The sequence below is a fragment of the Leptonychotes weddellii genome, chromosome 4, assembly GCF_054177405.1.
Source record: "Leptonychotes weddellii isolate Sample4059 chromosome 4, ASM5417740v2, whole genome shotgun sequence".
NCBI classification, from domain to species: domain Eukaryota; kingdom Metazoa; phylum Chordata; class Mammalia; order Carnivora; family Phocidae; genus Leptonychotes; species Leptonychotes weddellii.
In genome coordinates this window covers 73,504,051-73,519,991 of record NC_138372.1, presented here as the reverse complement: position 1 = coordinate 73,519,991, position 15,941 = coordinate 73,504,051, and the positions used below count along the sequence as shown (strand labels likewise).

The 15,941-nt window shown below is 38.1% G+C and overlaps 1 protein-coding gene across 5 annotated transcripts in view; it reads right to left on the bottom strand.

The window, feature by feature from the left end:
• The window catches only part of TLCD4 (TLC domain containing 4), a 114,470-nt gene that overhangs the window by 23,613 nt on the left and 74,916 nt on the right, over positions 1-15,941 (bottom strand). For all 5 annotated transcript variants that reach the window (XR_014145002.1, XM_081818831.1, XM_081818834.1 and 2 more), the window contains one exon: positions 5,884-5,957. Coding sequence is in view for 4 of the 5 variants with exons in the window: in XM_081818831.1 (XP_081674957.1) it covers positions 5,884-5,957 (74 nt within the window). In the remaining variant the exon portion in view is untranslated. The remainder of the gene's footprint in view (positions 1-5,883; positions 5,958-15,941) is intronic.

Sequence of the window (15,941 nt, the reverse complement as noted above, 5' to 3'; positions counted from 1 at the left end):
AAAAAAATACACATTATGTTAATATAAAATATTATTGTTACTATTAAATGAACTAATAAATATTTTTAATGTTGCGGTTTTAATTTCCAATCTGGCAAATATCAATAGATATAAGCCCACAGGAAATAAAAGTTCATTCAAGTCCTCAATAATTTATGAGATCAACAAGTTTGAAAACAGCTGTTTTATGCCATTAATACCAGCACTTTTTTCTTGCCACTTTTCATATAACAACTTGTTTTACTAGCTCATTATTTCATATTTTTAAGTCCTACTTTTTCAAACATAGACGTGACACCAGACACCATACTAGAAGGTCCCGGAAGGCAGACACTGGGACATTTAAGTACTGAGGAGGTATTTAGGAAATACTGAATTAACATATTAAGGAGCATATGTACAAAGTTCTTACAAACTATTTAATTTTAATAGCAATGCATAAATATGTCCTCATGGCAATTAAAGGCATTTAGGCAAGAGAGAAGTTACCACCATTATAAAAAGAAACCTGATACATGGGTATAACTCAGCAGCAGAAATGTAATTGAAGCCCAGGTGTCTAAGCTTTATTTCAGTCTTCTTTTCCTCTGTAACCCACCACATGCATCCCATGTGCCTTCTTAAATTATACAAAGCTTTAAAATAGAGAAAACATAAAAATATCACAAACTATAAAGAAAACAATTAACCAACAGAAAACTCTAACAGAGCTTAAATAGCTGCACTCAATTTTGTTATGATCTCCTTGTTGTTGCATTATACCATTTCTTGTTCACATTCCAACCACACTTCTCCTTTTCTTAATTTACTAAAGATTCAAGGCTTTTAGATACAGGTATAGAATTAAACTACTTCTAACTTTACGAGTTCTCAAAGAGTTTCCAACAAAAACAAACTGAAGTTCCTTTAAGCATCAGACCTAATTTTCTCCTGCCTCAAAATCTCATATTTTGAATCATATTTAAGAGATGGACATTGCTAGAGCTTAACTGATCACCTCTTGGGGGTCATTTTTTCAAAAAGTAATTAAATGGGTACTATGTGCCAGACAGTGAGTGCTGGACCATGCAAAGTTTAACAAAATTTTGCCCCTGATCTAATGAAACACAGAGATGAGTAAGAAACAGAAAATGAGAGAGAGAGAGAATATTATCATAAAATACACTAATCATAATGGTGTAACTCTACGTCACTATTATGGAAGCACAGGTGAGGGACACCCAACCGGACCTGAGAGAGGTGGGGTTTAGTGATGGAAATAATCCTCAGGCTGAGTCCTGAAGGAAGAGTAAGGAGCCAGGAGACCTTTCCAGCACATGGACAAGCTGGAATGAGAGGAGATTTTTGAGGGGGGAAAATGTGGCAGAAAGAATAACAGATGTAACAGAAAAAGTTCTGTATCCCATTAAAGAGTCCATGTTTTATCCTGTAAGCAGCCAGAGTCACTGAGGGGATTCAACCAGGGGGGCTGCATGTTCATTGTTGTGTTTTAGAGAGATCATCATAGAAGAGAATAATACAGAAGCGAAATAAAAGGGGAACAGGATTGGAGACAGGTAGACAGTCTATCTAGAGCAGGAATCAGCAAACTTCTTCCACAAAGAGCCAGAGAGTGGACATAAGGTAATAGGCTTTGGAAACCGTACAGTCTCTGTCCCAACAAATGGACTCCGCTGTTGTAGTGTAACAGCGGTCATGTGAACAAAGGTGCATAGCTGTGCCCCAATAAAACTTTATTTACAAAAAACAGCAGTGGGTTTGGCCCTTGAGCCTTAGTTTGCCAACCCTCAGTCTAGAACAGCACTGTCCAAAAAAACTTTCTGCAATAATGAAAATGTTCTATAGATGTGCTACCCAATTCAGTAGACTCCAGCCACATGGGGCTATCCAGCACTTGAAATGTTACAAGTTAGACTGAGGAACTGAATTTTTAATTTAATTTAATCTAATTTAAATGTAAATAATTACATGTGGCTTGTGGTTACCCTATTGGGCAGGACAGGGTTAGAAGCTGGTACAGGAGCCTAGACAAGAGATGATGGGCACTGATAGTAGAGGTGGAGAGTCAGTGGCCAAGGCAAGAAATATTTAGGAGGTTATCTGGTAGGACCTAATGATGGACCAAATGTAGGTGAGGGAGGAACAGTCAAAGACGATTCCCACATGTGGAGCAGGAGTGACCGAGAGAATGGCTGGGCCACATGCTGAACAAGAGAATACAAAAGACTACAGAGGGAAATATGCTGCATTCTATTTTAGACATGTTGAATTTGTTGTGCCACCTGGGAGGAGAAAACACTTGACTATCATACAAAGAAGTAGGTAGTATTAAATATGCTCTTTTTAAAGACAAAGCAACTGTAGTACAGGGATGTTAAATAACAGCTCAGGTCAGGGCAAGTTAAGTGGCAAGGCTGAATTACAACTTGAGTTTATCTGGTTTTAAAATTCATGCATAGTCCATTACACAAAAATGAGCAAGTAGGTAGTAGCTGACCTTGAAAGGAGAACTCACCCCAGGGAGAAGCATGGAGATCAGTGGGCCCAGAAGAGAGCCTCAGGGAACACCAGCATTTATGGAACCATGTCTTACCAAGGAGGCTGAGAAAGTATGGTCAGAGACATACAAGGACTGGATGAGTGCAGTGAAATGAAGGCAAAGGGGGCTGGGCCATACAAGGAAGTGACCAACAGCATCGAGTCCACAGAGAGACACAATGCGATAGGCACCAAAGGGAGTTTGCTGGATTTTGCATCTGGAAGTCACTGGTGATTCTAATGGAACAGTTCCAGCAACAGAAAAGGAAGCCTAATTTTAGGGAGTTAAAGAGCAAAAAAAGATACAATAAAGTAGAGAAATCAAGTATAAACTATGCGCTTCCAGTGTTCACCGAGTTTTTGTGTGTTGAATATGTACGACATTTAGCACTTCCTGAACATATACCAAATGGCAAGCACCGTGCCAGGTGCTTTATATACGTAATCTCATTGAATATTCACAACAAACGGTGAAGCATCATTATCATCATCATCCCTGTTTTATAGCTAAGAAACCAGGCTCAGAGACATTAAATAATCTTCCACTCATATACAAGGCTAAGTGGGAGAGCTTGGATTTGAATGCAGGTCGTTTGACTTCAAAGTACATGCTCTTTGCTCTATACTTTCACATTATCAGTCTTTGAGGATTGCAGAATTATTATTTTAAAAATTTAAATGGTCAAGCCCAAAAACCGATTATCTTCTTGAAGAAATAAGATTACACCACCTGAAATATGGGCAAACAAAATAAGAGTGAATAAGCAAAACTTGGGAAAGAAAAGCTTCAGCAGCAGATCTGTAATCTATTCTCTCCTGTTTTGGGGGTGGAAGGACCACTCTTCCCCTGCCCCCACCACCTTTGGCAAAAAAAAAAAAAAAAATCAGGTTAGGGGCACCTGGGTGGCTCAGTCGGTTAAGTGTCTGCCTTCGGCTCAGGTCATGATCCCGGGGTCCTGGGATTGAGCCCCGCGGCGGGCTCCTTGCTCAGCAGGGAATCTGCTTCTCCCTCTGACCCTCTGCCCACTTCGTGCTCTCTCTCTCTTTCACTCTCTTTCTCTCAAATAAATAATACTTTTTTTTTTTTAAAGATCAGGCTAATTGCTTGGTGAACATACTAATGACAGATGTCCTGATAAACAGACTAATGGTATTTGTTGCAGGAGAGTCTCATCCATGTAATGCTTTTAGGATATACCTAGTCTAGGATTGCTTATGGCAAACAAACCTAGAATGTATGGATTTATGGGGTCTGACCCCGTGGGGAATGTTACATAAGCTATGTAACTATCTGAGTATCAAATGGAGACGTTCCATAATCAAGAGAGCTCCTTCTATATCTGCAATATGAACTACTCATACTGCTTTAGCCCTCATAGATAACCTTATTCCAGAGTCTGCCCAATGCAAAAAGGACCCAGGGAGCCATTCTGATGGTCCTGAAAATCTCCCTGCTTTGCCACTGCCTCGTGATTACCTGGATCCTTGGCTTAATATAGGGTACACTCTCTAACCCACGCAAGTCTGATTTGACAGTCCCAATTCTCTGGGTTATCTCTGTACTAAGTCACAAAAGGGCTACATGCAATCATGGGAGCCTCCCCTGGCTTTGGGACTTTGACCGAAGATTTTAAAGATAGGCAAATTTTTCAAAGATGGAAGGGAAATTAAGGATGTGAATAAGGGAAGAAACTCAAGAACCACTCACAGGTGCATGAGACAGTAAGGGTTCAAAAGTGACTCTAATGAACAGTAAGAAGTAAGGCTGGGAACATATGGAGCACATTATAGTGAACCTCAAAGTTAGAGAAGAGTCTAAACAGGATGCAGTTTCTGGAAGAAAATAAATAAGGTCCAGAAAGTGGATCACAGGGAGGATTTCTTTGGCAGCACTGTGAAGAAGGGACTGAAGAGAGGGTGAATCTGGAAGGAGGGAAGTCAGTCAGAAGGCTATGGCAGTGGACTGAACTGTGGAGATCCTGAAGGCCCTCACCTAGGACCATGGATATGGAGTGAAAGGAACAGCTAACTTTACACAGGAAAGATATCCAAAAGATATCAGCAGACCTCATTAAATGACAAGGTCTAAGGGTCATACAGCACCATAGTAAATCCACTGGCAAATATGAGCATCTACCTCCCTCCATGAGGTGGAGCTTAATTTCCTTTCTCCCTCACCCCCTTGAGGGTGGGCTATCCTTCGTATCTTGCTTTTAAAGAATAGAGTAAGGAAAAGAAAAAACTTCACAGTGGAGAAACCTGGCAAACACCACCTTAACCGTGTGATGCCAAGTTCACATCCCCAGTGATGTGGACATCATGTACCTCCTAACATGATGTGATGAGAAGGGCCACTTTGCCTCCATGGGATTCCTTCCAAAACCCCATCACCTCCACCCAGTCTTAAGAAAAACAGACAAATCCAGACTGGGGGACAGTTTACAGAATAACTGGACAGTACTTCTTAACACTGTCAAAGTCAGGAAAAACAGGGAAAGACTCAGAAACTGTTACAGACCACAGGAGACTGGGAAGACACGAAACTAAAGCAATGTCGCAATCTGGACTGAGTCCTAGAACAAAAAGAAAACACTAAGGGAAAAACTGATGCAATTCCACAAAGCCTGGAGTTCACTTAACAGTGATGTATAAATGCTGGTTTCTTAAGTTTCAACAAATGGTCCATGTTATCAGCAATAGGGAAAACCAGGTGGAGGAGGATATGGGCGTTCCTATGCTATCTTGGCAACTTTTCTGTAAATCTAAAATTAGAAGACAATTTTTTTTTAAATGAGGGATGAAGGTAATGTCACTATCAGATTTTGGGAAGAGGAATAAGCTGGTGTCAAGAATGTGAACTGGAGGGGCGCCTGGGTGGCTCAGTCGTTAAGCGTCTGCCTTCGGCTCAGGTCATGATCCCAGGGTCCTGGGATCGAGCCCCGCATCGGGCTCCCTGCTCAGCATGGAGCCTGCTTCTCCCTCTCCCTCTGCCCCTCCACCTGCTTCTTCTCTCGCTCTCTCTCTCAATCTGTCAAATAAATAAATAAAAAATCTTTAAAAAAAAAGAAAAAGAATGTGAACTGAACCCAAGATGAACCCAAGTATAATAAAGCATCGCCATCCTTCAAAGAGAGCTCTGTTCAAAAGCTAGGACCACCACTTTCTACCTAGGGGATCCTGGATAAGTTTCTCTCACCTTTCCAAGGCTTGGTTTCCTCATTTGCACGGATAATAATTCATACCACATATTCTCATTTTTATTTAGTAGATTTAGGACCTTGGGAAAAATTTCCCCAAACTAAAAGGAAACAACACAAGTTTAAAATAATGAGATTAGTCACCTACCGCTGATTCACAAAAGGGCTGGAAAGTTCTGCAAGCAGGCGAAAATTCCCAATGTATGCCAGGACTCCATCCCCCTGGATGATAAACATAAAACACAATGTCAGGGAGGACATGCTTATCAACATTTCCAAATATTAAAGGAACATTCAATAACTTCTCAGCATAAAATAACAATTGATATCAAAACAGACCAAGTCTCCTAGCTGATTTTCTTCTTTATGAGAATTTAGAAATGTCACTAGAATTTTACAATATTTTTAAAAGACAGCATATTGTACACTTATGTTCACCTATAAAAACAGATTTTAAGCAGTTGTCCCATGTTGAACTAATGAATTTGGCAAACAGCCATTGGTAACAGCATTCTCAAATTACTGTAGAAATAATTATCAAAGTAGTGTGAATTTCAGAAGTTGAGGAATTTTATAGCAATTAAATACCTAATAGAAACTCATTTTTATGTCCATTAATAAAAATCTCAAAAGTGTACTTAACATCTTAAATAACAATATGTAAGCCTGTGAGCAGATGCGTATTTGCCAAACGTAACAACATATGCTAAAACTTATGTATCACATTTGACCTGAAAAATATATTTGTCAATCAGAAGATCCTACAGCTAAAACACACACTCTCAGGACCTCTCTGAATTTAGAAACATAATGCCTAGTACATTGTATGAATTTAATAATAGGAAAAGTAGAGCAGAGTTAATAAACTCTGAAGAACAAAGAAGTATACATTAGAAAGAAGAACAAAAGTATACATTCCAAAAATATTGTGTAATTTAAAAAGAAATAGTCCTACCTGCCCCCAAAACATTATACATGGAACTTCAGAAACCCTATTCCTACAAGCTATACCATGCTGCCTTCCAAATGGGAACAATATAAAGCAATAAAAAAAAATGAACTTTTTATTTGAAGATTTTCAGTTCTTCTCCATGGAAATTATTTTAGGGATTAAAAATTCAGAGCTGGTTACACAAATTAGCTTTTCCAAGACTAATCTAGAACTTTTTATAATCTCAAACTCACTGGCCTTAGTGAAACTGAAATGTGTGATGAGGAGGAACGGAAGGAAGAGGGACAAAGGGCAAAGACAATGGGTAAGGTGAGTATTGTGCACAGGGGATGATCAACTTTAAAGTCAGCCAAGACACAGCCACATCACTCCAAAAACACGTGACAACATATGAGAAATAATTACTCACATGTGTTATTACTTTAACAGAGAACTATGAAGAATCGATGTTTATCTGAAATTATATATTGTTCTGTACTATTTACTTTTGTTACAATAAGAGCTTGTATTTAAACAAACAGTAAGATTAGTTAATAGTGGTAATTAGTAGTAATTAAGAATAGGACAATTTAACAAATAAAATGTGTGAAAACTTACTTATTTATTTATTTATTTATTTAGAGAGGGGGCAAAGGGAAAGTTGGAAGGGGAGGAGCAGAGGGAGAGAGAGAATCTTAAGCAGGCTCCACACCCAATGCAGAGCCAAGCGAATCACAATCTCAACAACCTGAGATCATGACCTGAGCCGAGATCAAGAGTCCGATGCTTAACCAACTGAGCCACCCAGGTGCCCCAATATTTTTATGTCCTTTTCTGCCCTTTTATTTAACTATTTTTCTGGATATTTAAATTTAGTAGGCTATATTATTGTATATTTTAAGAAACATACATCTGAGACTTTGTAAAAGGGGAATGTAAATACAATGGGACTAAACAGTTGTTATCCATATTTAATAAAAAATAGTAACATCTTCTTATCCATGATACAGTAGCATATTTTTACTCTTCCAATACTACTTCTCTGAACTGCCTGTAGCCTTTAGGTGAGGTATATATTATGTTTTTGCCTTTTTTTTTTTTTTCCCAGGAATGAACTACAGTCCAACATAAAATTCACTGACTTAAAGCTCTGCTCTTAGAAGTCCATATTACTGGTATCAGTCCAACAGGATGACCTCAACCTAAATATTTTAAGAAAGGTGTGAGCTTAAAATACTTAAGATTTTACTTACTAGCAACAGTAGGCTTTTTAGAGTTACAAGAACTAAGTTCCCAGCTCTCTTGAAAAGGTCCACCCACTTTGAACCTACAGGCTTGTTCTGCTAGACCAGCTATTTGTCTCCAAGGTCCTTTGCATGTATAAATTCATCATACAGACTACCCATTTGTAAAATACCCATCCTTTTTCAACACTCCAAAGCATACTGGATGGAGTTAACAGTTCTAGTGAAGAAAATCCTGTTCAATGTAGCTACTCTTTTCTGGTAACATTTCTGAGTTCCGAAGCAGTCTTATTTCCCCAAAATGAGTCATTATTCCATTGTATGAGTGTTCGTCACAACCTGTATACCACATTAAGCAACTAAGGTTCGGATTGTTCATCCTTTTCTGGCTGCTTTACCAAGTTCCTTAGCACTCACCAGACACTAAAGAAACGGTACATAAATACCCATTTATTTAATGTAATAACTTTTTTGCCTTCTCATCCTCAATTATTTCCAAATTACAGAAGGACACTCTCCTTGCCTCACACTCTAAACATGTGATTTTGCAGCTGGCCATCCTTTGCTAGCAACAATCGTAGCTATGTTGTAGGCACACGTCTATGGAGGTCATCTCCTTCCATTTCCATAAAGTCAAAACTCTCACTGGTCTTGCAGGTTTTGAGGAAGCTAAAGGTGAGAAAGAACTTTCATTACGAAAGCCTCAACATCAGAGGTAAGCAAATCACATCCCTTTTTAGCACTGTACTATGCAAGGTGTGGAAGACGTTTCCCAGGTAGTATCTTTTCATTTTCTTTGGTAAGAAGTTTATAGACTGAATGGAACTTGCCAAGTTTACATTTGCACTGTCTGCCAAATATGCAGACAGACTGAGCAAAATCTAATTCATATATGAACAATACATCAACAATTTTTGTTTTATGTGGTTTCTTTATAATCTTTACAGGAATCAAAAATTCAACTTGAAACTCCATTTTTCAAAGCAAAGTACCTAAGAGCTAGGGAAACATCTTTGTGTTGCTGTGATTCCATGCAACACTTGATAGAGTGAAGAAAAAGTATGATTGTTGGTAAGATCCAACAGAATCAGCTCTCCATGTGTAAGAAGCCAACACATCTGTTATCAAAATTTACCCTTTTTTCACCAACAGGATGTTTTAGTTGCAACCTCTGAATCAGGAAATGTAACTTTCGTCAGTTTCATAGAATGATCAAGGGAAAAAATAAAATGTGTATATCCATGTGATAGGTCTATGTTAATTCAGTGCCTACTATTTTCAACTGAGCGACAATGTCTTTTTGGAAGATGAAAAAGTACAGATGGATTTAGATGCACCTGCCTGTCTCATTCCAGACTTGTGAGACTCAGTCTCTGCAGTCTTTTACATCCCCATCTCTACCAGGCCCATATTAGTTTGCTAGAGCTGCCATAACAAAGTACCACAGGCTGGGTGGCTTAAACAACAGAAAGTTACTGTCTTACAGTTCTGGAGGCTAGAAGTCCGAGATCAAGGTTTTGGCAGGCCCATGCTCCTTCTGAAGGTTCTAGGGAAGGATCTGCTCCAGACCTCTCTCCTAGCTTCTTGCAGTTCCTTGGCTTCTGGCAGCCCAACTCCAATCTTCACGTGACATATTCCCTGTGCACATATCTGTGTCCAAATTTCCCCTTTTTATAAGGATTCCAGTCATATTGGATTAAGGACCCATCCTACTCAACTATGACCTCATTTTCACTACTAATTACATCTGTATTTACTCTATTTCCAAATAAAGTCACAGTCAGAGGTAGTAAGACTTAGAACCTCAACAAATCAATTTGGGGGCGGGATATAATTCAATCCATAACAATGTCCAACCCCAAATTCTTTTCTGCATATTGTGCGGTATGGTCTGTTTTGGTTATCTAATTCCCTAATGCATGTGTCTTTCTACCCATCTATAATAACATATCATTATATACTAATATATGTAATAATATATATTATACATATTTCCATATATAATAACTATACCCTTCTTTACTGGTAACGATGGAGCATTCTGGTGTTGGTATCATAACTATTCTCATTCTCATTATCTGAACTTCCAATGGACAAAGATGACTGTTAATGCTTTGATTACAACATACTTCAGTTGCATCATTCAGCGTAATGTGATAATGAATGATCCATTATTTCTGTGATTTGCAAATCATGGTTGCCATGATTTTTTTGCATCATAGGAAAAGATTTCACAGGATCTGAGATTTTCAGTGGTAAAATGGTAAAACCCGGATGGATTTGGGCAGGCCACTCCCATCTTTGTTTTATTATGAATTTTATTATAATGAATTCCAAATGGCAGGTGAACTTTTTCATTTTAATACATGATCAAAATCACATTCCCAGCGATGAGAAAAGAGGAATGAAAAAAGAGTAAACCTCTCTAACTCATCTAGCACAAAGAAGCACTTTCAAGATAATAGGAAACAAATTGTCTTTCATATTCCAAGTTCCTGGATGTTTCGTGGACTTATTTTTTAGTTTTGATGATATGTTTGAAGTTTAGGTGTTTCCAAAGGAAGTGGTTGGAATGTTTCAGTTAAGAAAAGGTCAGAAAAATAAGTAATTGTGTTCAGTTGGAGATCATCCCAGGAAAATTAAAAAGCTGAAATGTCCTGCTTTTCTCTTACCATAGTTAGATTCTGCAGTGAGTAGAGCAAGGGAGAAGAGCTTTGAAAATAGCGTACAGGTAGAACATGACTCTTGGAGAGGCAAAAAATGCAAGGAAAATAGTTACTTTAGTGAGATTCTTACTTGAGGCAGACATACAAAAATCTTAGAAATATTTTTACTAGGACAATCCTCTATTATAATGAATTCATGTATGTAATAAACATTTACTCTTATTTTTAAAGATAAATTCTCTCATTTATGACATTGCCTTTCCGCCCTCAGTTAAAGACAGCTCTTCTTCCAATCTATTTTTTCTAACAATCTTCTTCTGTTTAGTTGTTTTAAATCTATGGCATTCTAGGTAACTATATCCAATGTTTAGAGGGTATGACAGACCAAACTACTGTAAAGTATGAATTAATACATTCCAAAGGTCAGCCAAAGTCTTGCTAAATTACTTACTGTACCTTTCAAATAAATCATTTTTCCAAAGATGAGATCCAATACTGAAATTTTTTTTTAAGTTTTTGTGATTTCTAAAATATTTTCAAGCGGACACACCAAAGTCATGCAAAATATTGAAATAATATCATAGCAACACTTTTACTCTCAAACTTCAAGAAACAATTTTAAATATTTCTCTCTAGTGAACTTTAAAAATACAAAAAAATATGAAATATACTAAGGTTTTGTTTTTTTGTTTTTTAAGATTTTATTTATTTGACAGATAGAAAGAGAGCCCAAGTAGGCAAAGTGGCAGGCAGAGGGAAAGGGAGAAGCAGGCTCTCCGCTGAGCAGGGAGCCGGATGTGGGGCTCGATCCCAGGACCCCAGGATCATGACCTGAGCTGAAGGCAGCCACTTAACTGACTGAGCCACCCAGGTGCCCCAATATACTAAGGTTTTTTGAGAGTTTAGAAAATTATTTCTTCTAACTCCTTTCAAATTGGTATAAAATTAAAAGTAACTATTAACCAAAGTATCAGGTTGATAGCAGATAAAACCTGACTTTATGATAGTCTTTAAATATTAAAAGTTACTAGTAAAAATTATAAATCTGATATGTTGCTTTCATCTCAATTTAGCCAAAATGCAGTATCACCACACTTTGAAAAGACTTTCTCTTGAGTTTATAAAAATTGGGCACAGCATCCTGGCTTTTCTTATAATTTCTTTAACCTCTTTCCAAAGAAAATGGTTAGTTCTCTCATTTCTAACCCAGTAGTTCTCAAAGTGTGGTCCCCAGACTAGCAGCATCAGCATCACCTGGAAATTCGCTAGATACGCATATCTCAGGCCCCATCACAGACCTACTGAATCAGAACCCCTGGGGGTCAGATGAGCAACTGAGTTTTAACAGGCCTTCTAAGTGATTCCAATATTCACTAAAGTTAGAGAACCACTGTCCTAGCTTACAAATGACCTACGAATCTCTAAGCCCTTGGGGAAACTACCTCCCTACTCCTCTGAAACTGTAATTAGTGAAGATTTACAAAGCCCCCCATCAGATCCCATAGCATTATGAAGGCAAACCAGCTACATCCCTCTACAAGTATTTCCTGACTCCTTAATCCCCAGCGGGGTCAAGTGTCTCAACAGATCTCTCTGCTTGTCAGGATGCTTACCCCTGCAAATATCTATATTCCTTGTGTCTTTTTACAGTTCTATCCATAAAGCCTAGTGCAGTGCCCTGGCCCATATTTCCTGAGTTGAACCTCACCTGCTCCTCAGTGTGAAGCAAGCAGAATCACCTCCAAAACCAAAATCCTAGGAGTCCTACAAACCTATTTCTGAGTGGGTGAGCACTCTGATGAGAATATTAGTATTCCATTCTAAAAGAAAAGGAGAAAAATATCCAGATTTTAATTTTGTAAAGAGATCAGTAGCAAAGAATTAGAGGTCATCATAAATGTGTTATGATAAAAAGTCTGATATTTCATTTCCAAAACTTGATACATTTACATTAGTGAAGCAAGACAGAAAAAAAGTGGGTAGACAAGTAAAAGAGATGGGGAATATCACCTCACACCCATCAGATTGGCTAGTATCAAAGACAAAAAAAGGAAGTGTTTACAAGGGTATGGAGAACAGGGAACCCTCATGCACTCTTGGTGGGAATTCAAACTGATGCAGCCACTGTGGAAAACAATACGGAGGTTCCTCAAAAAATTAAATTCTACTTCTTGGTATTTACCTGAAAAAAAAAAAAAAAAAAAACACCACCAATTCGGAGAGAATCTTGCACTCCTATGTTCATTGTAGCATTATTTACAACAGCCAAGATACGGAAGCAACCTAAGTGCCCATCAACAGATGAACGGCTAAAGAAGATGTGGTGTATATATACACAATGGAATATTATTCAGCCATAAAAAAAAAATGAAACCTTGCCATATGTGAGAATATGGACAGACTGGACCTAGAGAGTTTTATGGTAAGTTAAATGTCAGAGAAAGACGAATACCATATGATTTCACTTATATGTGGAATCTAAAAAAACAAAACAAATGAACAAGCAAAACAGAACAGAAACAGACCCACAGATACAAAGAACAAACCAATTCATGGTTGCCAGAGGAAAAGGGTATTGGTGAGGGAGGGGGAGGGTGGCAAAACGGGTGAAGGGAGTTAAGAGGTACAAACTTTCGGTTATAAAATAAGTAAGTCATAAAGATGTAATGTACAGCAAGGGGATTAGAGTCAATTATATTGTAATAACTTTATATGGTGACGGATGGTACTAGACTTAACGTGGAGATCATTTGGTAATATATAAAAATATAAAATCATGATGATGTAAGCCTGAAACTAATAAGATACTGTATGTCAACTATATTTTAATTAAAAAAAAAAAGAGGTAGGAGAATTTGATCTAGCTATGGATCAGAAGGGAAGCAGGTTATCAATGAGCATGCCAGCAAACTAAGGAGCCCTTTATTAACTGCATGACCTTGTGGCTGTTACTGAATTTCTCTAACCCCATTACCAGATCTCTATAAATACAGTGAATACTTTGTACTAGAGCTGATGTTAGGAGTATGTGGCTGCCGCCGCCACCTTCCTCATCTGCCCCGTTTTGTGGAACAGTGGAATGACAGGGTTAGAATTAACTGATAGATGGAAGTGTCTAAGAATGCCCTTTGATTATTACCACTGTATCCCGATGCTGATGGCAGAATTTCCATAAATATTTCTTGGCTGGCTGACTGTTAGAATCTTTCAAAACCTTTTTCTATTTGGGGAAGTCATTATGATAATTAAGCAATTAAGTCTGGAGAGGCAGGGATAGTCAGTAAATGATCACAGCCTGGGGCATGGAGGCCAGGATTTGAACCCTAGCTCTCCTGGGTGCCTTTGGGCGAAGCTGATCTAAATTTCAGTTTCTCCATTTGTCAAATGGGCATAATACCATCTTTATGACAGAACTGATGTGAGAATAAGATGAGCTATGTACTAATGGCAGCCAAGAAAAATATGAAAACAGAAAAGGCACTCAAAAAGTGAAAAAAAATTTGTAGTTAAAGGTGAAATTGAACCTAGTACTTTTTCATACCACGATTAGAAAGATTAATTAAGTTTCAGGACAAGTCCTAAAAGGCCTATTCCTTCCTGTCTATGTATTAGTCTTCAGCTCACTGATACTTGGGTGACTTCACAGGAATGAAGGGCCCAGCTGAGGAAGAGGTAAGATGAATGACACATCACCATCACAATTAATGAGGACTGAATGTGGGCTCACTATTGCCATTTCACTATAAAACATAAATTATGTCAACACATCACTCCTCAGAAAGTGGTTAATGTTACTTTCTAACTGTTGCAGAAAAAAATCCAATTTCAAAAGGAAAAGAAATACTTCTAAGGGTTAACTGTTTTATTCACAGAATAGGTTATGCCAACTTTCTACCTCACAACCATACTTCACCCAACCCAAACTTCACTCTGTTCATGACAACTTTATGTTCATTACCATCACAATGTAGGATTGAAATGGCCTCGGAAGATGGCCTACTTCTATTACCCACAGATTTTTTAATCCCATCTACCAAAGCTCTTCCAATTTGCCCTTCAGCCTGGACAACTCCATGGTGAGAAGTGCAGCATCTCCGAAAGCTGCCTTGGGAGCCATCTTGGGATTGCTATTCAAAAGTCCCAGAACTACTGCAACCTCTCTGACTTCCACTCGCCAGTCCTACTTCTCTGATCCTGGCAATCCAAAATCTCTTCTTCACATGATAACCCTTCAAATATTTAGAGACAGAACATGTCTATCGTCTTTCCAGGTACCATTTCCAATTTGCTCAGAAAATTCTGGTCTACCGTCTTCAGAGTTCCTGAGCCTTATTAACTGCCAGTCTTCAGAAAACAAAAACAAAGAGAACAAACAACAAAAACCAACCAATCTCTTGGTGAAAAGAACCATTTGCACACAGTAATCTCTACACAGTTACCAGTTAAATCACACATGCACATACATCTTTTGGAAGGCACAGGATAACCTTCCAAAGAGAATTTTAGCAGAACATATAAATATACCTAAAAATGTACATACCACTTGCCCAGAATTTCCGCTCTACAGAATTATTCTTTGAAAATAATTGTGTATGGCACAAATATGAAAAGATATAAGGCTGTTCACTTGATTTATACATAATGGTGAAACTCAGAACAAACACATAACAATAGGGAATTGGTTAAATAGGATTACATATCCACATGCCACCAAAAGAGATAATGATCCAACCAGATGACCTGAGAATGAAAACATTTTCAGAACTTACAAAAGACTTACAGAATTTACCTCCTTCCCACTCTTCCTTAGGAAATCATTTGAGGTTATGCTGCAGTACAAAGAATGAGTGAACCAAGAAAGACAGACATGGGATCCAGGAAACAGTGGCCCCACACTAGGAAAGTCATGGCAGGAAGTCCAGGACACTGGGCAGCAAACCTAGAGAGCAATCTGTTCACACTGCAGTGGAGAATGGAGGGCTCCAAGGGCTGGGAAAAGATGATCGCAGAGATGCAATGCTATCCTCCAGAATATTGAACAACTCAAATGTTAAACGTTAAATGATAAAGGCAAATGTTGCAAGAAAAAAAGGGGGGCATCAGAAACTCTAAGCAAAAATTAGACAGGAAATGTAATCTTGCTTGTGCAGTGAACTCTTTTAATATAATCGTCATAAACATGTATTCATTTTCTCTGTGTAGGATCAACTAGATATAAAGGAAAACTTAATATGATTACGGAGTAAAAGGTAAACAGCTTAAAATCTTGGCAAGACAAAAGTCCAAGTACAAATGACAGAAATTGAGAAGTGAAGTAGACACAAAAGGAAGAATAGGAGCACTAATATCTTCACCTTAAAAAGTA